At 41.8% G+C, this 21,892-nt stretch overlaps 4 protein-coding genes across 5 annotated transcripts in view; 1 reads left to right on the top strand and 3 right to left on the bottom strand.

Moving 5' to 3' along the window:
• rbms2b (RNA binding motif, single stranded interacting protein 2b) overlaps positions 1 to 1,801 on the top strand; it is a 17,397-nt gene extending 15,596 nt beyond the window's left edge. Inside the window, 4 exon segments of the mRNA XM_079741180.1 lie at positions 854 to 883; positions 889 to 969; positions 1,058 to 1,148; positions 1,402 to 1,801. Coding sequence (XP_079597306.1) covers positions 854 to 883; positions 889 to 969; positions 1,058 to 1,135 — 189 coding nt within the window. The 3' untranslated portion in view covers positions 1,136 to 1,148; positions 1,402 to 1,801.
• A 2,620-nt stretch (positions 1,802 to 4,421) lies between these two features.
• senp1 (SUMO specific peptidase 1) lies at positions 4,422 to 12,100 on the bottom strand. 2 transcript variants are annotated; one of them, XM_079742412.1, is made up of 18 exons: positions 11,504 to 12,100; positions 11,286 to 11,347; positions 11,022 to 11,200; positions 10,864 to 10,942; positions 10,400 to 10,601; positions 10,131 to 10,242; positions 9,930 to 10,030; positions 9,564 to 9,829; positions 9,403 to 9,466; positions 9,148 to 9,186; positions 8,950 to 9,034; positions 8,723 to 8,863; positions 8,513 to 8,644; positions 7,956 to 8,159; positions 7,327 to 7,406; positions 7,060 to 7,144; positions 6,873 to 6,968; positions 4,422 to 5,431 (listed from the first exon to the last, which is right to left on the bottom strand). In XM_079742412.1, exons 1-18 carry the CDS (start codon positions 11,629 to 11,631, stop codon positions 5,369 to 5,371), a joined length of 2,118 nt encoding a protein of 705 aa, XP_079598538.1. In that variant the 5' UTR covers positions 11,632 to 12,100; the 3' UTR covers positions 4,422 to 5,368. The 2 variants fall into 2 exon arrangements, with proteins under 2 accessions (XP_079598538.1, XP_079598539.1); XM_079742413.1 differs by having other exon boundaries at positions 11,118 to 11,200.
• A 1,940-nt stretch (positions 12,101 to 14,040) lies between these two features.
• Positions 14,041 to 16,912, bottom strand: LOC307079470 (protein lifeguard 2-like; the record flags this gene model as incomplete). The annotated part of the gene is made up of 12 exons (XM_079741832.1): positions 14,041 to 14,190; positions 14,277 to 14,330; positions 14,440 to 14,535; positions 14,675 to 14,762; positions 14,850 to 14,887; positions 15,098 to 15,137; positions 15,243 to 15,293; positions 15,390 to 15,443; positions 15,538 to 15,602; positions 15,750 to 15,838; positions 16,035 to 16,122; positions 16,898 to 16,912. The coding sequence occupies 12 exons, from the start codon at positions 16,910 to 16,912 to the stop codon at positions 14,041 to 14,043; spliced, it is 828 nt and encodes a 275-aa protein (XP_079597958.1).
• A 1,064-nt stretch (positions 16,913 to 17,976) lies between these two features.
• Positions 17,977 to 20,607, bottom strand: mfsd5 (major facilitator superfamily domain containing 5). The gene is made up of 2 exons (XM_079742048.1): positions 20,487 to 20,607; positions 17,977 to 19,898 (listed from the first exon to the last, which is right to left on the bottom strand). Exon 2 carries the CDS (start codon positions 19,809 to 19,811, stop codon positions 18,372 to 18,374), a length of 1,440 nt encoding a protein of 479 aa, XP_079598174.1. The 5' UTR covers positions 19,812 to 19,898; positions 20,487 to 20,607; the 3' UTR covers positions 17,977 to 18,371.
• Positions 20,608 to 21,892: the final 1,285 nt, after the last annotated feature.

The following is a 21,892-nucleotide window of genomic DNA, read 5'->3' as shown; positions in this document are numbered from 1 at the left end:
ACATTCATTACAACCAATCATTAACATATCCACACACCGACGGCGGACTCAACCACGCAGGGTGACAGCCAGCTCGTCAGGAGCAGTCAGGGTGACTTGTCTTGCTCAGGAACAGCTCGACGCTCCGCTAGGGGGGGGCCGGGTATCCAACTAGCAACCTTCTGGTTACCAGTCAACCCGCTCTACCTCCTGAGCTACTGCCGTCCCACTCAGCCCTAGTCACAGACCTCATCACATTGTCAGCTCCTCTCACATCTAACAGCTAGATTAGGCCTTGACATTGAGGGAAGGATGGTGTAGTGATGAGGGTGTTCAACTCTAAGTCTGAGCAAGGGGAAGCATTCGCACCTACAAGAAGGCCCCTCAATAAGTGCGTGAAACAGCTTGTTTGCGCTCAAACTTTAGTTCCGTAACAGTGTGACGTCAGACTGCAGTGGGCGGTGCTGAAGTGCTGAAGTCCCGCCTCCCGGCTACCCGCAATGTTTACAACTTCTCGGGTTGTGAATTTGCTGACGCACGCCCTAAGCGTTCGACCAATCGCACGCCAACAGAGTTGGCGTGCTGACCAATCAGCAGACTGGGCTACTCGGGAGGGGGGCCTTAATTCGACATGATACATATCAGTCAGTTTTTTAAATAAGCTGAAATTGGTTTTGCTGAAATAAAAAGTGTGAGAATAATATGGGGTATTTTTAACATACAGTAGGTCGTTTTGGATAAAAGCGTTGATGGGAAAGTGTACTATACATATGTGGATGGATGGATTTAAAAGTTTTGTAAAGAAAGTCTACTATACATATGAGGATAGATGGAGTGAAATGTAAGGTAAAGCAACATGTTAAACCATTATAAGTTGTGTCTTACACATGTACCCATGTCTTCCTCCAGTATATGCCTGCTAATACTTCTATGCATGGGACTTACATCCCCCAGTACACCCAAGTGCCTCCAGCCAACGTCTCAGTTGAGGTAGGATGAGTTCTGGATTAAAATGTAAACATTTTAAGTTGAAAATGATTCTTTATTGCATTAATTGCTGGTCTGGTTTTTGGTCCAGGAAAGTGCCGTTCAACAACCTGTTGCCATAGAGACGCCCACTGAGCACACAGCCTACTCTTACCAGCATAACAAGTGAAGAGGTGACCGAGGTAGGCGTGTGTCTGTGCGTGTGTGTCTGTGCGTTTGTCTATGCGTATGTGTGTGAGTGTGTCTGTGCATGTTTCTCTGTGCGTGTGTGTTTGTGCATGTGTCTGTGCATGTGTGTCTGTGCGTGTGTCGGTGTTTGTGTGTCTGTGCGTGTGTGTCTATGCGTGAGTTTGTAGCGCGCTCCTAACTTGTATCTCAATACAGTACGTTAAAGTTATTGAGGCTAATAGTCTGCTTTTAATCTATACCTGGCAGGTCTTTTCTTCGGCAGGACCTGAGGTGTTATCCCGGGCACTGCTTGTTGATGACCGAGAGCAGTGCACATGGACTCCAGAGTGCACCAAACCATTCGGGAGGAACACAGACTTTTACACATCAGATTTTTTCTACAAATTCCAACTTTATGACAAAACCATTCACTTTATGACAAACTATTTCACTCCACATAGGCAAGACAAGACGTGAGCAATGGGAAACACAAGAAGAACGCAATGGAGTGTCTATTTTGATAACCGTGAAAACAGAAGCCTGTCAACTACACACACACATACACACACACACACACACACACACACACACACACACACACACACACACACACACACACACACACACACACACACACACACACACACACACACACACACACACACAATATTACGTGGTTTGTGCTCATCATGTCAAGTCCCGAGTCCTACTCTGGCGAAACTAGGACCAGCAGCACCGAGTGTCATTTTACAGTCATGTCCTGTTTCATTTTTTTAAGATACTGTTTCTGTCCTACTTTTGTTTTGGATATTTTCAATCTTTGAACCTGCCTTTTTGTACATATATGTTGATTTTGTTGCATTTATTTTTATTACATGTCTTGTTTCATTGGCTTTTGCAAGTATTTGATAGGAGAAGGCTTAAACACATACATGGAGAAGCCTAGGTCCCTGTGTTCTTCCGAACATATGCGATGGCAGCATGGATTAGATTGATTTAAAGTGGCAGCAAATGTCTCAAGCATGAAACCTCATCCCTGTGTACGTGATCTCACTTATTTTGGCACTTGAGTCTCAAGTAATTTATAGTTAAAAAATCTTGACAGAGCTTCAGACAATCAAAGATTTACAACAAAGTTACTATTGAGAAATTATCGTCTAAGGTAAAGTTAACAAGACGAAGAGAAGACTAATTTGAAAGAACATTGCGTTCCAAGGACCTTTCAGAAAATATTAAGCATTTGACTACACTTGATCCAATGTTTCGGGATCCCATCTCACACAGAATTGCCTAAATATAACACTTTTCAGATCAGTGTTTCTTTTATCAATGCAATAACACTAATATTAACTATGACGACAACATTCAAACCAGTTGTTTATTCTATTTACATGGCATGGGGTTTGTTGCTAGGTCATTTTATTGGTCATTGGTCTTGAAATAACTTTATTTCAATAAAAACGAAACAATGTTGTCAAAGTACAATAGGATTATTTAATCACAATGAAACCAACTAAATGTAGGTTTTATTATGATCCTGAAACAATTTTATTTTTCAAAAAACGTTTTGTTGTTGGTTCATGAGCTGTTTAAAGGTTCCTTGATACTGGCTGTTACTATGTCTTCGACTTTACACGTGCATTCTTTTTTTCTCATGTTTTATTTTTATTTAAAAGTTTTTAGTTGAATTTAAATTTCGTTTACGGCTTCATTTTATTTGTTTGTAGTGTGTTGTGTGCTTCAACTAGTGAAAGGTAGGAGAGCCCTTTTTCACTAATGCATTTCCCTTGTGAAATAGTGAGTTTGTACTTTTGAAATCTTCTCTTGCTCTGCCTTTTAGTATTCATGTCAAAAGTTTTTAATTAGTTGATAAAATGTTTTGGATTCCGTCTGTAATGCTAATGTTGACATGCTTTTATTTGCATAACGCCCAATCATGGATGAACATCCATGCATGTTTAAGAGAAAATTCCTGCGGCAGTTGGGAAAACCTTAAAGAAATATATGGTCAAAACCTTAACATACCTCATTATGCAGAATATAGATTCAGTTCAAATACAGGTTAGAAGGCAATAACTAACCACAATAGTTATTATTGCTGCTCACAGCTGGTACTGTGTCCATATTTTAACCATCCGTCCTATGAGAGACCTGACGGTCTGATGGTCTATGCAATTAATTTATTATCCTTAAAATGCAATAATACAAGTTAATACGAAACTCTCCACATCATTCCAACGGATCACATCACTAATTCAAATTCAACATCTTTCCAATTTCCATTCATCCTGAATAATCAATTTATTGATTGATTCCATTAAAAGGGAATTGTGTTTTACTGAGTTCATAGAAGGAATGCAGTGGTTTATTGTCTCACCAAAGATTTGATAAAGATACTTTGTGCAGCCGTCATTGGACCCAGGTCCCAAAATAAATGGGATAGAGCTTGTTATTCTTTTGCTGTTTCATTTTTAAATGATGTGGAGAGGTGTAAAATATGTTGTTTATTTTCACCTGTTTGTAAGCTATGTTCTTTTGCCAGATAATTTAGTTTCATATGGAAAGATACGTTTTCACAGGAATGCCTTTAGACATCGACGGGGCAATGACTGCTTCTCAGAATCCATTGGTTGGTTTTCTTATTTGTTGTTGAGCAAAGATCTTCAAAACAAAGGTGTTTTCTAGAACATATTGTGCTCCTATTTCATTCCACATTAATTTAAATATTGGGAGGCGGGAGGTGGAACAGTTGCACACTTCATAGAATGGTGTAATGGAAGGGGTAGTCTGGCTCACTATATTGCTGCTAATTTTGGATTATTTTGTTTAATTAGCGCATGCAAAGGTCATGCAGTTCAATAAATGAAGACAGTCATTCTGGATATTTTGTTTAACAATATATATTGCTACGTCCTATTTTGTTTCAGTTGTTTCAAATTATTTGTATTTATCTCACCATCAAACAAGTTGTGTCATTGCCTCAACCATAAATCTGCAGTTCTGTTCCACAACAGCAGGTCATTAGTTCCCTAAATAAAAGATCAACAAATCCCTCAGCTGTTTAACCTAATTTGGTTTGGTTTTGAACTTGGCTAATTCAATAAAAATGATTTATCAATATGGTTTTGATTTTTAATTTATGTTTCACTTAAGTGCCCCAATAAGTGAAATACATTTTCTTCATTATATAAGTGAATAGTTTCAATATGAGTTTATATCTAGTGTGTTTAGACAACACATCGAATGCATATATTTAAGTTGTAATAATGAGGTAGCACACAGTGACATACATTGAAAGCACACAATACAAGAGATTTATTTCTAAAAGTTAAGTTAAAACGTAAAAAATAGTATAAAAATGTATATTAAATACACTGTCCATGAGGCCGATTGCTTAGGCCTGTGTTCATAGGTGAAAATATCCTGAATACCCAAAAGCTGCCATTGGAGACTCGAGCACCTCTCATGATAATACAGGAGACTGCAGCTCAACCCGTGTGTTACGAGCTGGAATTAAGACTTGACAGACTTTGCATGAGACGTCCAAATCCCATAGTGCGATCCATATTAACACTTCGCATTTCAAAACATACTCCATGAAAGTGGCACATTGAAAAGATTATGACACAGAACATTAAAACTTCATTAAGTTTTTATGCTCTTTTGTTTCCTATGTTGCCTCTTCAGACCACATAAACCCTAATCCAATCAATGTAAGGATAAGGTTTTTGAACATTTACAATTCAACATTTTAACTTCTCTGGTAGGCAAGGAAATGAATTGAAACGATGGCCCCGTTAAAGCACATCTGCAGTATTGATCCAGTCTGGTGTGCTTTGAATTGCATACTAAAACAAGATGAAATCCATGGGTGTCTGCATCACTTTGTGCTCCCAAACACTACACTTCAGCAAGGTGAGAGTCTGAGTGTAACTTATCAAAAAAGGGAATCCCCATTCCTACAGTTCATGGCAAATACAAAAATATATGCATCACTTGACCTGCAATGTCAATGACGGAGCATCCCAAATGGCAACTTGGTTCAGTCACGGGAGGCAGTGCTTTCACCTTCAACACATGTCCGACCCAGCCCAGAGGCCAGGTTGTAGACGTGGCTGTATGGCAGAGCGAGGTCCAAGAGTATGTAAGAGAGAATCTCAATAGAGTGTTGTATTGAAGGGTGTGGCCGTCTCAAACAACGTTAAGACATCCTGAGCCTGGCGCGGGTTGACTCTCACAAGAGTTTCCGGTTGAGCAGCTCCCAGACCATTCTTCTCCTGAAGTAGGGCATGTGTCTCTGCAGGCACAACGAGGACAGTGGCGGGTTAGGAAGAGTTATTAGTAAGCTATTTGGTGTGATAGTCAGAATGTTATAAGTATTATAACACGGTCACCTTATACTGTATGTAACTGTCACTTGGACGATACAGAATAAAAAAACTTTTCCTTGCAGCGTTATGATTTTGTGCGGAATTATAAACATGTTTTCAAAGAATCTCTGCAATCCGAAAAGTCTGACTCTCGATACATTTTGCCAATTATCAATTCATTATCATCTTATGTTACACAAAGGTTACGATTTAAATCGTAAATGTCTTGTTTTCAGCTTCCTATTGCACCACACATGCTTTGGAAGCCCTTCCCGAGAGGAATTAAGCTATTAATCAAGATCCTGCACATAATTCTGCAATGATTTTTGTCATTGAAACCACTTGGTTTAAGTATTTATTAATATAAAACAGCCAACTGACAGAAGAAGTGGGTTTAAACTGGGCCTATAAATGCATCAAATTGAGCGGAACGGCTGGCCGAAGACAGGGCTGGGCTCGGTTGATTTTTGGGCTCATTCTAAGGCCCCTGACACACATTAACGATTTGGAAAACTTAACCAGATGTATGAAGAATGTGACGAATATGCTACATCCAATAAGTTACAGGTCTGTTTTGTATAAATTTAAGAACGCTGGAGAAGCGAGGTATAAGCTGGCATTCGTCATTATAGGTTTTCTATAATTTATCGATAGGTTCTGGATAAGATAATACGTTATGTATATGTTAAAATCGTAATGAATACAGTATCTATGCGACCTAAATTGGAAAAAGAATTCAAGCATTTCTCTATTCTTCCTAAGTTTGGGATAAGTTTTCAAATGGCAAAGGTGTGACAGGGGCATAAGCTCTATCAGGGACGCAGGATGTGTCAGAGGCAAATATATTATCCAACGATAACGGGAAAATATTACTTTTCTTCCGATAATGAACAAATGATAACCAATAAGTAGAGCCGATGAATTGTCTTGCTGTTACAGTGCATTGATGGTCTAATCATACACGTTTAGCTTCTGATTTGCCTGAAGACTATTGTGAAATGTCAAAATTCGGTGTAGACTGTTTCACCAGAGGACAACTGCATTGAACTTTGCAATAAAGAATGCATCGTGTTCTACTTTGATCTCCTACTAGACAAAACATTTGATATTGAAACCTAATTTAAATTGCGTTTTTATTAAGGGGCCATCGGCTTATTTATACCAAAACATGTTTGTTTGCGAATTTCTCTAATGCACTTTAAGATTATTTTTGTTATAAATTAACAGATCGATTTTTGTCGCGTCTTGATTAAAATTAAGATTCAGTGAGGTCAGAACTATGGGATAAAAAATAATCAAGAAACAGATAATTATGGGTTATTGTTATCGTTCAATGTAAGACGTTTCTCATCCTACCCTTCTTCTTACCTGTGTAAATGTTATTGCCTTGTCTTTGGTGATATACTCTGCATATTTACACGTGAACATGCCACAGTCGCTCCCGTTCATCTGCTGGGGGATTTCCTGGAAAAGCAAAGCAGAGGCACAAAAGGTCATTCTAGTTTTTAAAAGAAGATTCAATCTGTAATAAGTAACACAACCAGGGGTGACTAACATTTCGTCTCCTACTGTGCAGAGTCCAGCCTGAGGTATCTAGTTCTTTGCCCTTCTTGTCCTTGCTCTCCAGCTTCAGGTATTGTCTGTGGAGGAGTGCCAATTTTAAAGTATTAAAATATGATGAATAATTTTATTTAAAGTTACCAACAAATCCCAACGGAGACAGAGCGGGCGGCGGGTCATACCATAACAGGGTATGGCTTCCAACAGGAGTACAAAGAATTACAAGTCCAACACCAAAATCTGACAGCAACCTCAAACTTACAACAACGTCTGACAGGCTTCATCGTTGCTCCCCCCCATGGAGTCGTAGTACATGATGACTTTCTTGCGAAAATCCACCACCTGGACAAAAGAGAAACATTTAAAGCGGTGATATCAAGCTTTATGACTTTTTCCTTTGCTTTAGACTCTTATATGACATATGCATGTTTTACGTCTGCTAAGCTAGAAAAATCTACGTCTGAGCAAGGGGGAGTATTCGCGTCCACCGCGAAAGCCCCTCAATAAGTGTGTCAAACAGCTAGTTTGCACTCAGCCTTTACTTCCGTAATAGTGTGACTTCAGACTGTACAGTAGGCGGTGCTGAAGGGTAGGAGTCACACCTCGCGGCTGTTAGCTACGCTCTCAAACAAAGCTGTTAACAGCAGTAGCTGGTGGTCTGTTAGCCGGCATTGTTTACAAATTCTCGGGGGGTGTGGATTTGCTGTGAAGCATGTGAATAAATTAATAGTGTGAAAATTATAAGGGTGATTTTTAAGATACAGGCATGTAACCCTATTCTAGTCGTACATCCAAATGCAATTATTAACCCCTTAAAAAGTATGACATGGGATCTTTAATTAAAACCCTGGCGGCTCCTAGAGCTTCAGCAGAGACCGCCCATTAACCTACCGAGAGGCACCAGTGCACCCCCAGGTGGACGGGCACCAGAAGGATGTCGGCGGCAAAGATGTCCATCTTTTTGGTCCAGCGACGGACAGCGGAATAGCCGCTGGTGCGCAGCTTGGGGAAGAAAAATGTGTTGAACGTGTTGACAGAGGGCATGCCGGGACTTTTGCTGCGCTGCACCAGCAGGTTCATGTAGAAGTTGATGACCTGGGGACAGAGACAAAAGAATCTTGTTAGATTGACATTTAGGGGATTTTGCTGACGCTTTTATCCAAAGCAACTTACAACCACTCCCACATTCACAAACCAACGGTGGAGTCAACCATGCCAGACGACAGCCAGCTTGTAAGAAGCAGTTAAGGTGAGGCGTCTTGCTCAGGGACACCTTGACACTCGGCGCCGGAGATCGAACTAGCAACCTTCCGGTTACCAGTCAACCCGCTCTATCTCCTGAGCTACTGCCGCCCCCTTAATTTGTTTGGATTATGAATGTCTGTTGGAGTTCATACCTGGCAGAAGACAACCAACACCAAGTTAACCGGAGGTGCATCACCGTTTACCTCATCATTGAGCCAATTAAGGTTGCCGAGTGTCTGCAAGTCTTTGCGTGTGAGGCTGAGGCCAAATCCTTCACTTAGGACCTCATGTGGACTGCCTCCCTTCAGCACCCTGTTCACCTCGTCCTCCATCTCCTACAAGGACAAGCCAACGATAGTCTCACACAGCTAGAAGACTGAGAGCTTTCTGAAAGAAAAAGAAGGAAGATATACCTCGACAAGCTCAGGGAATTCTGGTTTCTCAACGAGCTTCTTTGGCTCTTTTATGAGGGGAGTCAGTGGGACCTCCTTCTCCAGGGGAACCCGAATGTGGACCTCCACCTTGGGGACCAACTGCCCATCTCCAGACAGCCGCTGATGAACACAGAGCCAAATCAATGGAGGGAAAGAAGTAAACAAGGTAGGCCCATGTGTGAAAAGATCATGTGCTGTGAACTCACCTGGCGCAGGAGCAATGCCGCCAACGCCTCCTGCTCCTCGATCTGTCTCCGCCTCTCTCGAGCTCGAGAGTCATACATACTAGTCCTGCCAGAGGAGAAGAGACCTTGTTTAGGTTACCTCGAGTTATAACCACATGTGCATCAATAGGGACTGGGGGAAAACAGTGCATAACAATGGTTTATTTCAGATTAACTTACAATTCTTTGATCCATAACTCAGCTTTGAAGCAGGGGACACTAGAGAGTTAAGACATAAGAATAGGTAACATTTCAGTGATAACATTTGTCCAGGTCACACTGCCACACAAACCCTATTTACACCAAGACCTTTATCAGCAAATGTACAATTTTCTGTTCCGTTATATAATAAAAGTTGATGATGAATATAACAGATAATGTAAATGGTAAATATAAAAGAAATAATCAAAAATAGCGGAAACAATATGTACAAACCTTGGAGGATTTGGCTTTTTACTCCTTTCTTCTTTTACAATTATTACCGAGTCCCCATCGTGAGCTGCACAAAAAAAAAGAAAAGGAAATCCCTTACATGCTGCAAAAGCTTGGGGGACACAAGTGACGTGGAAACATCCGTCAGTGGCAGCTTCACCTACCTGACGACAGACTGTCCTGAGAGGAGGTGTCCAGGACGGCACCAGGCGAGGGAACTGACTGAATGCTGGCTGCCCCCGTGGAGCTGAGCTCTGGGGACCACGGCAGGGTGCCGGGCCTGACGGAGGCCTCCACAGGGCTGGGGAGGCTGCTGGAGCACCGGCTGGAGAGGCCCCGCGGGCTCATGCTGGGGACGTCTGAAACACCCTCCGCTCCCGCAGGGGTAGAGGACTGGAGGAGCCGTTGACTGGTGCTCAGAAGGCTGGTGCTTAGAAAGTTGGGGGGGGGGGGGGGGGGGGGTGATCACCTTGTTCTGACATTTCACGAGATGATCCTTAGGAGAGATGAAATGTTAAAAAGATACTTACAAATCTCGGTGTGAGCGCACGTTGAGGCAGGGCGAATGGCCACCGGAAACAATGTTGAGAAGCTGCCTGTAGGCCTCCTTCTCCTCCTCCTCACACACAGACTGCTCCGATATAGGGATAGAAAGCAGCGGGCGTCAGAGGGGTTCCACTGAATGAGAACACTGTCATGTGGCTGCTAGGTGATGGTTCCCAGTGTCTGACCTCCAGCGCCGCGCTGCGCCGTCGGGGCCCCGGCAGACGGCCACAGGGGCCGTGTGTTGGGCTCTGCACCATCCTGATGGGGAATGTCTTCTCGTACATGCTGGTGTAAGACCTGAGGGGTGGGCCCACCACAGAAGAGGTCAACAGGTCGCAGTGTTGAAATTAAGAATGGTCCATCCAGCAGAATTCAGAAAAAAATGTCAGGTTGAACATTCTGAAAAAAATCAAAAACTGTAAAAGTGTTCTTGTGTAAATTGCCTGTTGCATACCTTGAAGTTCCATGTGTGCGTAGGCTGAGGGGTCTCCCTAACCGTGGGGGAGGGTGTACAGCGGTGGTGGTGGGGGTAGAGCATCGCCGGACCGTGGTCGAGTGTCCATTTGTCTTGGCAACTTCTCGGTGGGCTAGATTCATGCACACTTGACGCCTGCACACTTTGGATCCCATCACAAACTTTTCAATTCTGTACGATTCTGAAATCAAACATCAAGCAGGACAAGACTCAGCATTTGACAGGGAATCTGTCACTCAATGCGATATGTTGAATAAACAAACAATTTCCCATCTAATTAACTATTGTTTCATTGGCGGTCAATCATAAAGACACAAATAGATGACAATTTCACATGTCAAGCGTTTATCACAGTCTTCAACTATGTTGCTTGAAATTGATTTGTTTTAACATAGTGTTCACTTGACCCAAACATCGAAGCACCGTACAAACCACAATCTTACCAGATTTTAACTTCCACTCCGATGGTGTCGATGGAGCTGCGAACACATCATCCAAACGGCCAGAGTCGGACGTTGCAACCTAAAAGAAATGCATAACAGATCATGTTCACACATAAATACACAAACGTGGATACATAGTGTGTCCTTTCCAAACATACATGTCTGCCTGTCCAAGTCGCCGCAGATGTGGACGCTTGAGGCTGCGGGACCGCAGGCGGAGGACCTGGGAGTATGCTCCTCAAAGTAGGACTCACGTTATTCTTCACCCAGGTCGCCACAGTGGAGCCATGGTCTTTTATCCGTTCCGCCGCGCCCTTCACGGTGTCCATGAGGTCACCTGGAGAGAACGGACGTCACGTATGTAATCGAAAGACTAGTTAGAAGAGGTATAGTGTTTGTTGTATGAGCGGTTTACACCTTACCTCTCCGCGACTTCTTGGCAGTCCTGCCATCTTCGTGGCGGGCGTCATCACAGTCTTCCAAACTTTAAAACAATAATGCTATCGATTAGGGTTGTGCTTAATCGATAAATTGCAACAAATAGGTGCAACAATGTCTTGACTTTTGTCAACATTGGGAGGTCGGGCTCGTGCTCAGTAAATCTGGCCAACGCGCTACTGTATCAATATTTCACTCTTACCCATCAATTGGTCTTTTCCTCTCGGCTCGAGCGTCCTCCCGTGCGTCCTGTGAGTGGTTGACCCGTGGCGCTCCTTCTCGGAAAGTGGCGTAGCTCGTGACCATCCACTCGTATATTTTATTCATCATGACCGTCTCGAGACTTATTGATAAACGACGCGTTGTTGATAAAGAAGCCGCCGCTATTGTCACTTTCAGACCCGCTGACCACACAGATGAAGCGAGTGCGCGTCATTCGACTGACTGCTGGTTTAGCTGTGGCTGGTTGATTTCGGCTCGCTGACAGCCGTAGCAAAAGTCATCGGTTATCTGGTTAATTTGACTAAGCTACTGAGCTAGTTGGCTTAAAGTTAGCTAGTTAGCTTAGCGCGCTAGCGCTAAGCTAACTATCTCGGCTAGCTAATGCTAACCCAGAAGGCTAGGCTAAACTGGGCAACTGTTTGAATTAAAAGTGGTCGAAACTACCACTTTTGCGAAGAAAGCATCATTTTGAACCGCTAACGTATTAAAAAACGTGATGTAGCTTTCACTTTAAATGGTATTTAAACTCGCTAAAGAATAAACGTCTCCCGCTTCTTCCTCATTCAAAACCACAACATGGCTGAATACGACGTCTCACTAACGCACATTTTCATTGGATGAGTGGCCGCTGGAACTGAAGGGCTCGAGAGAGTGAACTCTAACCAAGAGGCTCGAGAGAATGAACTGCTCATATTTTGAATTGGGACAGAGCCATTGATTCACTATTGAGATTGTTAATTAGACATACATGCAATTGTGAATGCTGCAAACGCTACGAACACGTATATAGCATTTATATCGGCAGGTACAAGCTTATTAGAATCAGAATGACTTTTATTACATCTTATTGTACAAGTACACAAGAGTTAAATTATTAGGCTTGGTTCCTCAACAGCCACATAGCTTCATCAATATAAGATTAAGTAAATAAAGATTAAGAAGTAAAAACATAAACATCCAAAAAAATAAGTCTAAATAATTAAAATAAAGTAAGTAGCCTAATAATAATAGATACTTAAGACAGTGGTAATAAGTAATAATAAGTAATGAGCTGTAATAAAGTGTAGTGTAAAGTATCAACTGTACAAGTATAGTAATAGTTAGCAAGTGGTAGTAGTAGTTATAGTAGCATCGTTGGTTTTAAAATATACTTTATAAAAATATACTGTAAGTGACACACATCCCAATAACACAATAGACCTAAAGTAATTGGTTTGATTGTATTTTAAGTTTTGTTCTTTTAAAATAAATGCCCTTGTAGTTAACACTCGATTTCTATTGTAGTAGTATTTTATTTGCCCCACTGTAACAAACGGGGAATTAACCTTTAAGTTACTCAAAAATGAATTGGTGAAAGGCAGGCGCTGTAACACACACACATACAACCACATACACGCAAACACCAAATAAAGACTAGGCCACGTCAGTCATTTGAGACAAATACATTCCAAAATCATATACAGAATAACTTTGTTTTTTTTACATCGATGCTTTAATATAAAAAATAAATATGGATCTCATCAAATATAGCTTCGTTCTCATTCTTAAATGCAAGGCAACATCAAAAATACTGATCTGTTTGGCACTTTTAATCCCCTTTCAGAATTGACCCCTGCAAAAAGATAAAAACGAACTAAAGAATGAAGCAATAACCTCTTCGTATAGATTTAAATTAAAGTTCAAAGAACTCCTCAAATGTTTCACAAGTTATTTTTTAACATAGGAACAAGGATATATTCAAGCGACACTCAAAGCACCACTCAAAGTGCAAGATAAAGTGCATAACAAGCAAACGACTCCCACAGCATGTCTGGAGTGACCCTTTTTTATGTCAAGTTATTCCACGTTGAACACATACGTTTATAATATTGGAAATAAGGTTTGCTATGCAAAACCCAGTGTTGTTTTCTAATATTCCACTAACACGATAATCAAATCAAGCTTGGAGGACACTCAATGTCTCTAGATTTACGATTTTCACGATCAACATGTGTGCCTTTGTACAGCAAAACATCAATGTGCGAGTGACAGGATGAATGCATTGGGGGTAATATTCATGCATATTGCTTTGTGCGTGACAGATAAACATCTTGCATAGCTTTGACAACCACTGACATAGTATTGACATGAACATTTGTTGTATCTACCTTCCAATTCATGCCTTATGGGAGAAGACTATAGAATGTATTGTTTTAAGAGAGGTATGAACTGAACCACAAAAAAATGACCTGGTTTCATATCATGCTAGAGAAAGACTAAGTTCCAAGTTCTGAGGGGTTGATGCTGATCACATGTACAAGGGAATCGTAATACACAACGCAATAAACTACAACAACCATTAGTTTAGGTTGCAACATTATCACATCAAGTTTTAATTATTTTCCTATTTTATGAGATTTTAACGCTGCTTACTTTGTACACTTTCAGAAGTATATTGATGTATAACAAGAAGCTGTTAAATATCAGAAAGGTAGATGTATGTCTGTTGTACATCGATGTATGTGTAGGTATACAATATTACTCTCTTTTTGTCCCAAAAATCTGGAGGAAGAAGGAAAAGATGTAGATGATATCTAGGTAGATACAGAGAGTTGCGAAGACATACTCCTCCGGACTCATGGCGTAGCGTTTGTTCCCCATCAGCAGCTGGGTGTCAAAAGCCAAGAACTGAAGGCGAAAATAAAGCAGAATAAATCATACACATCTTTGTTCAAGTCTAAACTGGATATCTATGTGTGTGTGCTCACACCTACCATAGTAAATAGTATAGCTCCCAGAACAGCATAAAGACAATCCAGCCATGGAACCTAAAAAAGGTTATTAGTTGTGACAGATTATTCATTTAATCCACCTCTGCGTTTAAATTGATGTAAATCCTAACTGACTGTGGTGTATTGATGAAGTTGTTGCACTCACATAGTGATAGGGGAGGACGAGTGCCATGACCAGCCCAGAGGTGAACATGACCATGCTGAAGATGAAGAGGGCCCCTCCGCAGGATGTCACGTCGTACTGGAGGGGAGAGGACAAGAAAACAATTCCATGGAAAGGCATTCCAATCCATTACTTTCTAATAGCTCGATTGTTATCCTTGATCCATGATGAGCAGGGAAACAAGAATTGTCATAGTGTATTATCAAATGTTGCTTACCTTGGTTTGGAAGCTAAAGATTGTCACCAAGAGGCAAACTACGCCTGTGATGCCCAGACACAACACCACAGACTTGGTGTTGTAGAAGCTGTTAAAAGGGAGAGGACAATATAGTGGAAGTAATGGGAAGCATTGAAAACAGTCAATCATTTTAAATAGTTAATTTTAAACGTACCTTGATAACATTGCTGTCATGTAAGTGAGTGAAAGGGTCTGTAACAGGAAAAAGATTGACATAAAAAATTATCAAGGTATAAGTTGTTTTACTGATTCCAAGTCAAATACATATGGATACAGATCATACATTACATACTTTATAAACCACATAATAAATTGACATGTTCCACTCTAAATACACCTTATAACCTCCATGACATTTTGTGAAAAGGATTTGGCAACCCATGTACATCATGTTTTACTTACAAAGAGTGCTAAAAGAATCAGGTTCCATGGAAACATTCTCCTGTAGAATTTGTGTAAGACAGGAGAGATTGTATATTAAATTATTTTAGGCAATTTACATTTGTTAAGACTTTTATCAAGTTAACCAGGATAATGTTGAACTTACCGGGGCGCAGAACAGCAGGAGAGAGTCAGGTATGTGACAAAGAAGACAGCACTGTTTAAAAAAATAAATAATACAGCAAACAAATTTAGACATTAGTCCTAATTTCTAGAGTAGGCTACAACAAGTCGTTTTCTGTGTGTTACTTACTAAGAAGCCCAATACCAGCCTGGGTTTGATTGGATGTAGATTCTTATTGGTTCACTGAAAGAACAAAAACAAACACATATATTTGCAAATAATCTCATCTCTTTATTTATGTAAAAAAATAGTTATTTTGATGTTCAAGAATCCTCACCAGAAGGTGAAGATAGCAACAACAGCCATAGTGACAAACAGTTGAATCATCAATATGGAATACACCTAAACATTGAAAGGAAAACTCTGAATACACATTTTTAATAATATTTCACAAATGTACTGAATATATATTTCATGAATATTTAATTATGGTCCACATAATGTGTGTCCATGAGCTAGCCCAGGTAAAGGGACATCTGCCCCTCATACCTTGCGGATAAACACCCTCCTGATGTTCTTGTCTTCCCAGCTGAACTCTGTGAGCCTCTCCCCATCACTGTAGCAAGGGCTGCTGCTTCCTACAATAGGTGTGGAGACGTACGTTTGTACATACATTTGTACTTTTAAAAATTGTGGACCAGGCCAGGTGTCAAATGTGTCACATTGTACAAAGTAAGGAATAATTGGGAACCGTATTACATTCCATATCTATATTGGATTAATAGATATAAGGTGGAAATTATAATATCAATGTTAAAAAATGATTAATCATACCAGCAGTTGCTTCTTCATAACTGGGAGGAGCTTTGACTTGGCCCTCTCCGTTGGAGGTACCATTGGTAGTCTTGTTAGCAAGTAAAAGCTATTAGAAAAAATAAACAGTAAACTTTACCTGTGTAAAACGTGTCTTTTAAAAAATAGGTCGCTGTTTTTAATTTGAACAATACTGTCTGGATTTTCCTGATTGTTTTCAACTAAAACAGCTTCACTCTGTCGCATAAATATCTTCCTTAATAATTAAACAGAATTAGTAAATTAATAATAGATCATCAGTTAACTGTTAATGAAAGGGTGGTAATGCTTATAACTGCATTAACTTATGCTTATAAATGTTTAATTGATGGCTGATTAATGTGCCCTTATTGTAAAGTGGAGAAGAGAATGCCGTGAAAACTGATGAAGACTGGATGAGTGAGACCCTATCGATTTCTACACGACACAAAAAGACTTTTCCAAGGGTTGTCATGGCAATAAAGCATTGACAATTCTTGCCCTGTGACGCACTTCGTGGGATCACAATACTAGCTTGACATCAAACACCAAAATTACTGTTACCTAAAAAAACACTGAACAGGCTTTTCTGAGCAGCTTTTAATAAAAAATATGATAAACTTAAAAATTACATTAAAAGTGTTAACATGACAGATTAATAAATAAACCAGCCTGCTACCAAGTTGATCGATGACAAACCATAATAGTTCAATATTACCTTTCCCCTTAACACGCTAAATCGAACATGAAGGAACAATCACAGACATTGTTATATTACCCTTCAACATGAATGCATTATCTTAAATTTCTCGAACATTAGCGTTGAAAGTCAAATGAAAGATCATCACCAACAACGTTCTCCTTACCTTGCCATGCGTCATGATGCCTTGCGTCTTTCTGCAGCTGCTCAATTAATACAAGATCAATCTCTAATAGCACTTTTCTTAGCAGTAATTGGGTTTGAAGTGATACAATAATGTTACTTTGACTGGCCTGGAGCTCTTCTGATAGAGCACTGCAATCCAAGAGCTGCGTACTTAATACTCTTGCAGAAAACCCCCTCCCTTGCGCGCTCAGGCAGATTCTAGCATCATCTAGAGATGCTGCGTATAGGCTGAAGCCCCTGGACTGTACCACTGATGAGGCAAAAAGGGGGGTGACGTTGCAGGCTCCACACCGCGTAGAGTGTAACAGAGCAGGGTAAGACTGGAATAGACTAGAAATACAGAAGCATCATCTTCTGCATCCAATACATAATGACGGGGATGGTTTCCTAGCCATCAATCTACAAATGTGATGGAATTGTTCTCTTATTGTTCATTAGAACTGTAATTATAAATTCAATTGATGAATGACATATACGTTGTATATTTTGCACCAAATTAAAAGCGCGGCATTGCCAGAGCAATTCGCCTGGCGTACCTGCAATGCCAATAAAACATGGGCTCCCACATGCGTCTGGTTCACTGAGCCAAAATTGATCAACAACATTTACACATAGTCGGTGCGTGAATGTACGCACTGACTATGACGATGAGTAGGCTACGCACAGCAAGCGCTAACCCTAACCTCAATTCCAGGCTAGGGTTAGCTCTAACTCCAACCGTAACCCCATATAATTAAAATAAACTTTTTTTGACCAATTGCTACTTTTGATCTATTATTAACTTCAAAACGGCTTCCCTCAAGATTTTAATAGTTGTGTTGGTTTGTAGTATCGAAGCCTACATTCTCTTCATAATACATCAAGATGGAAAAATGATGCAAAAATATGAAAAATAATCCATATGCACTTTATGAAACAGATATTCATCAGCATAAAGATTGGTGACAAAATTATTAATATTAAATTTGTCTATGAAAATGATAGGCTTTCGACAATCTTTTCTCTCTCTCTCACACACACTCACACACACCCCCCCCCCCCTCCACACACACACACACACACACACACACACACACACACACACACACACACACACACACACACACACACACACAGTGTGTGTGTGTGGTAGATATAACACAGGAACTGACACGATAGATATAACACAGGAACTGATTCACATCATTTCAAGCCGATGCAAATTATGGAAGGGAATGTTCTTCAATATTTTCATTACATACTGTTGTCAGCATCATTGTTCGGACCCAAAAAGACATGTTCTAGTAGCTCAAATAATCCTTATTGTTAAGAAAGTTGTCTATCAAACATTACACAGGGACACACATTATTAACTTCAAGACAACAATAACTTCTGTATATCTGAATTGGTCTTTGGCAATACAAAAAGCTTGAATGTTCATGTAATGTGCAGCAATTTTATGTTGTTATTGATGTTACTCCCCATCATCCCTGGTTCCTTCCAGCCTCAGCTCAGTGTCACTTTTGCCCAGGGTGAAGAGACTGACCATGGCCAGCAGAGCGGCCATCATCATCACCGCACAGCCCCCAAACATGTGTCTGGTCCCACTGCCTCCCTCGCCCCCTCCGGTCCCAGAGACCTCCCCGTGGAGGGCCAGCAGCCCCAGGCAGGCCAGCAGGTGCAGGGGAAGCCTGAACCACGCCAATACCCCGGACCGCTTCTCCTCCGGGATCACCCTGGCCTGGAGGAAGCTGACCGCAGGAAAGTAGAGTCCACACGCCAGCTCCAGCAACACAAAGGCGATGAGAGACTCGAAGGGTCTGGCTTGTCCCGGGGTGGTGGAGAAGGTCAGCATGAAGAAGGAGAAGAAGGCCATGAGCACGGCCAGGCACAGCAGGTGGCTGGGCTGGAGGTGGTAGCGCGAGGAGGTGGCCAGGCGGTACAGCAAGGAGCCTGCCATGCTGGAGGCCATCAAGCAGGAAAACACTATTCCCAGAGGGGGGTCATGGGGGTCCAGTACTGGGGTCCAAAGGAAGACAAAGATGTACAGCACACTTTCAAACAGAGCCTGCACCGCACCAAGCAACATTACTCTCTTGTCAGACAGCAGGCAGCGCAGGCCCTCCTGGCAGCTTTGCCAGAACCTGGCCCCTGCAGAGCCTTGGACAGGATATGCAGATGGGCCAAGGAGAGGTCTGTGTTTGTCTGCCTCAGGAGATCCTTCTGATTCCTCTTTGCCCCAGTCGGTGAGCACCACCCACCCACACGCCCCCAGGCAGGGAACGGCAAGGATGAAGGGGGCCACGGGGCCCAGGTGGAGCCACTCGGCCAGCAGGTTAGCGACCAGCCCCGCGCCCACAGCCAACGCGTGGTTCCAGGTGGCAGCTTTGGTGAAGGTGCTGGGAATCCACTCCTTGGGGAAATCATGGACCTCTGTGTGCCGATGGACGTACCAGGCCTCAAATGTGGTGGAGAGCAACGACGTGGACAGCCCTCCGAGGACACGGCCGATGATTAAAACAAAGTAATCCCTGGAGAGTTTTGTGAGACAACAGGCTGAGTAAGTGAGGCAGAAGAGTAGGCACGACCGTCTGCGGCCCAGGGCTTGAGGCAACCAACTAGCAAACGGAGCAAACAGAATGCAGGCGCCCAAGCCACACACATACAGAATGGCTATTTGAGACTCCAGGAAGCTGTAGTGGCGGTACAGTTTATAGAGGTATGGGCCCTGCAGCCAGTCTGCCCACAGGGCCAACAGGTAGGCCCGCAGGAAGAGGGTCTGGAACTTGCGGAAGGCTGGGTTTGCTACCGCCGTGGAGACTGGCTCTGGAGGGATCAGCCGCCGTGCAGTGACCTCCAGGAACACACACAACGCGAGCAAGAGAATGACTGCGAGGTACACCGTGAGCCACATAGTGTTTGACGTTGTGCACAAACTCTCTGATAACTATATTGCTATACTGCTGTATCTTCAGCGCACCTTCTAGCGATGTCCCAGATCCTGTAAGGAGATAAGGGTTAAAACGTAGAACGATATTAGAGACAAAATAAAAACATGGCAAATGGTCTTAATTTGTACGCTGTTTTTCTAACCAGTGGCCACTCAAAGCGCTTTACAATAGTGCCTCACATTCATCCATTCATGCACACATTCACAAACCGACGGCGTAGTCAACCATGCAAGGCGACAGCCTTACATGGTTACAGCCTTGCACCATGCTTAGATGTCTTTCTAAGGGATGTCTTGCAAAGGGACACCTCGACACTCAGCCAGGAGTAGCAGGGGAGGAGCAGTCAACATGAACAGGGTTGGTTGAGTAAACAAAACACGGTGTCAGGGAGAACGACACGACCGACAGAACAAAATAATAATCCCACCAAAAAATGTGTAGTTATAAACAAATAAGTAACCAACAACTACGAAGGAATGGTCCAAATGATAACCAATGCGTTTTGCCTGAATTAAACCGTTTTATGACATATCGTAGAAAGTGTACGATCAGCTGCCTCCCACACACAGCGCTGGTTATTTAAACTCGGAAAACCAGCCTCAAAACTGTGCTTCTATTTTGAAAAACAATCAGCTTACCATTTCGATTAGTAGTCTTCCAATGTCTGCAGGAGCACTATGACGGACCCTTGCAAAACATCACAAACGACAGTCATCAATGTTTCCTACACTAGTTTTCAAAACGACGTTTCATTTCCGGGTTTGGCGTGGATTGACCAACAGGGGGCGCATCTGCTCCTCCTCCTCCACCGTATCCTCCTCCTCCTCCTCTCCGGCTCCACCTCTTCTTCGTATTTGTTTTTTGGCAGGGAACAAAACTATTTCAGTACCGCCACCGTCTGAACAGGAGTAGTAATCCGTGATACTAAAAAAACAACTTACAAACAAAACAAACTAACTGACCGTCACTATAACTTAAATTCGATAGATAGTTTGTTTTCTTTAGAAACTATTTGAAAAACTAAATTAAAGCCCTAATTTTAAAACCGATTTGTACACCTTCACTTCTCAGTGCTTCTTGCAATGTTGCTCTCTCTGACCCTTCCACTGTCCATTTTGAATCCCGTTTGCATGCTTCTTTAAAATAAATAATGTACTATTTAATCTTGTATGCTTATTCTCATCCTTTCTTACTCCTTCCTTTACCATCCTACATCCCCTGGCTTTACAACCTCCTCTTGGATGTTATAAAAATGTTGTCCCTGAACTTCTTCATCCCATGTGCTCTGCCACTTTTATTCTTTCTCTTCATTAAACTTTTGTTTTCTGCTCAACTGAAGTCGTTTTACATCAGTCTGGTCTTCTTTGGTTGCATCCTTTGCATATGTATCATCTCTTCCCTTTTCACAAACTCCTAAATGCAGTGGAACCCATATAAACCTAGATACTTCGCCCATCCTTGGGATTCTGAACAGTGATTGTAAAGTTTCATACAACAGATCTTGCCTGATTGACTGGAGACACATAAAGGAATCTTAAATATCTACATTTGAACTAGAGCAATACATTTCTGGTGTGTGCCATTCCTACCCTTAGTTGAATCTGTCATCAAACAAGAACATCTTTGCAAGTGAAAATTCTTCCTTCAACACCAAGCTTATCAAGTTATATTCACTGCACATCTTATCGTTGTCCTTCTCAATATCAAAGGAAACAGCCAGGATGGACTCTTTATTCCCCGGGCATTCTTTATTTCAGGCTCAAGGGATATCATATCACCAGATCGATTGTTCCTTTCCGAAAACACTTTGAAGCTGTGACATGAGTTAATTACCTACAAAATAAAGTATGTCAATCTGCCAGCATGTGTTCCATTATCTCCCCCATATGAGATGTTGAGGCTATTGGTCTGTAATTAATCGGCAGCCTACTGTTGGATTTTTTCCCAGCTTCCTTATTGGCACCACCACTGCTTCTTTCCATGATTCAGGAAGCTGTCCTTCCTGCCACGCTTTTATATAAATACCCAACAGTTTTAAGCCTAG

Source organism: Pollachius pollachius, assembly GCF_949987615.1.
Source record: "Pollachius pollachius genome assembly, chromosome: 8".
Lineage (NCBI taxonomy): Eukaryota > Metazoa > Chordata > Actinopteri > Gadiformes > Gadidae > Pollachius > Pollachius pollachius.
Note: the sequence above shows the minus strand (reverse complement) of the source record. Positions and strands in the feature narration are given on the sequence as shown.

Bases quoted from the DNA above. Each gene is read 5' to 3' on its own strand.
- senp1 (XM_079742412.1), bottom strand. From the start codon at position 11,631: ATGATGAATAAAATATACGAGTGGATGGTCACGAGCTACGCCACTTTC. The intron at 11,348-11,503 runs GTAAGAGTGAAA...ATTGTTTTAAAG, and splicing joins AGGAAAAGACCAATTGATGG to TTTGGAAGACTGTGATGACG. The intron at 9,187-9,402 runs GTTTGTACATAT...TTAACTCTCTAG, and splicing joins AAAAAGCCAAATCCTCCAAG to TGTCCCCTGCTTCAAAGCTG.
- mfsd5 (XM_079742048.1), bottom strand. From the start codon at position 19,811: ATGTGGCTCACGGTGTACCTCGCAGTCATTCTCTTGCTCGCGTTGTGT.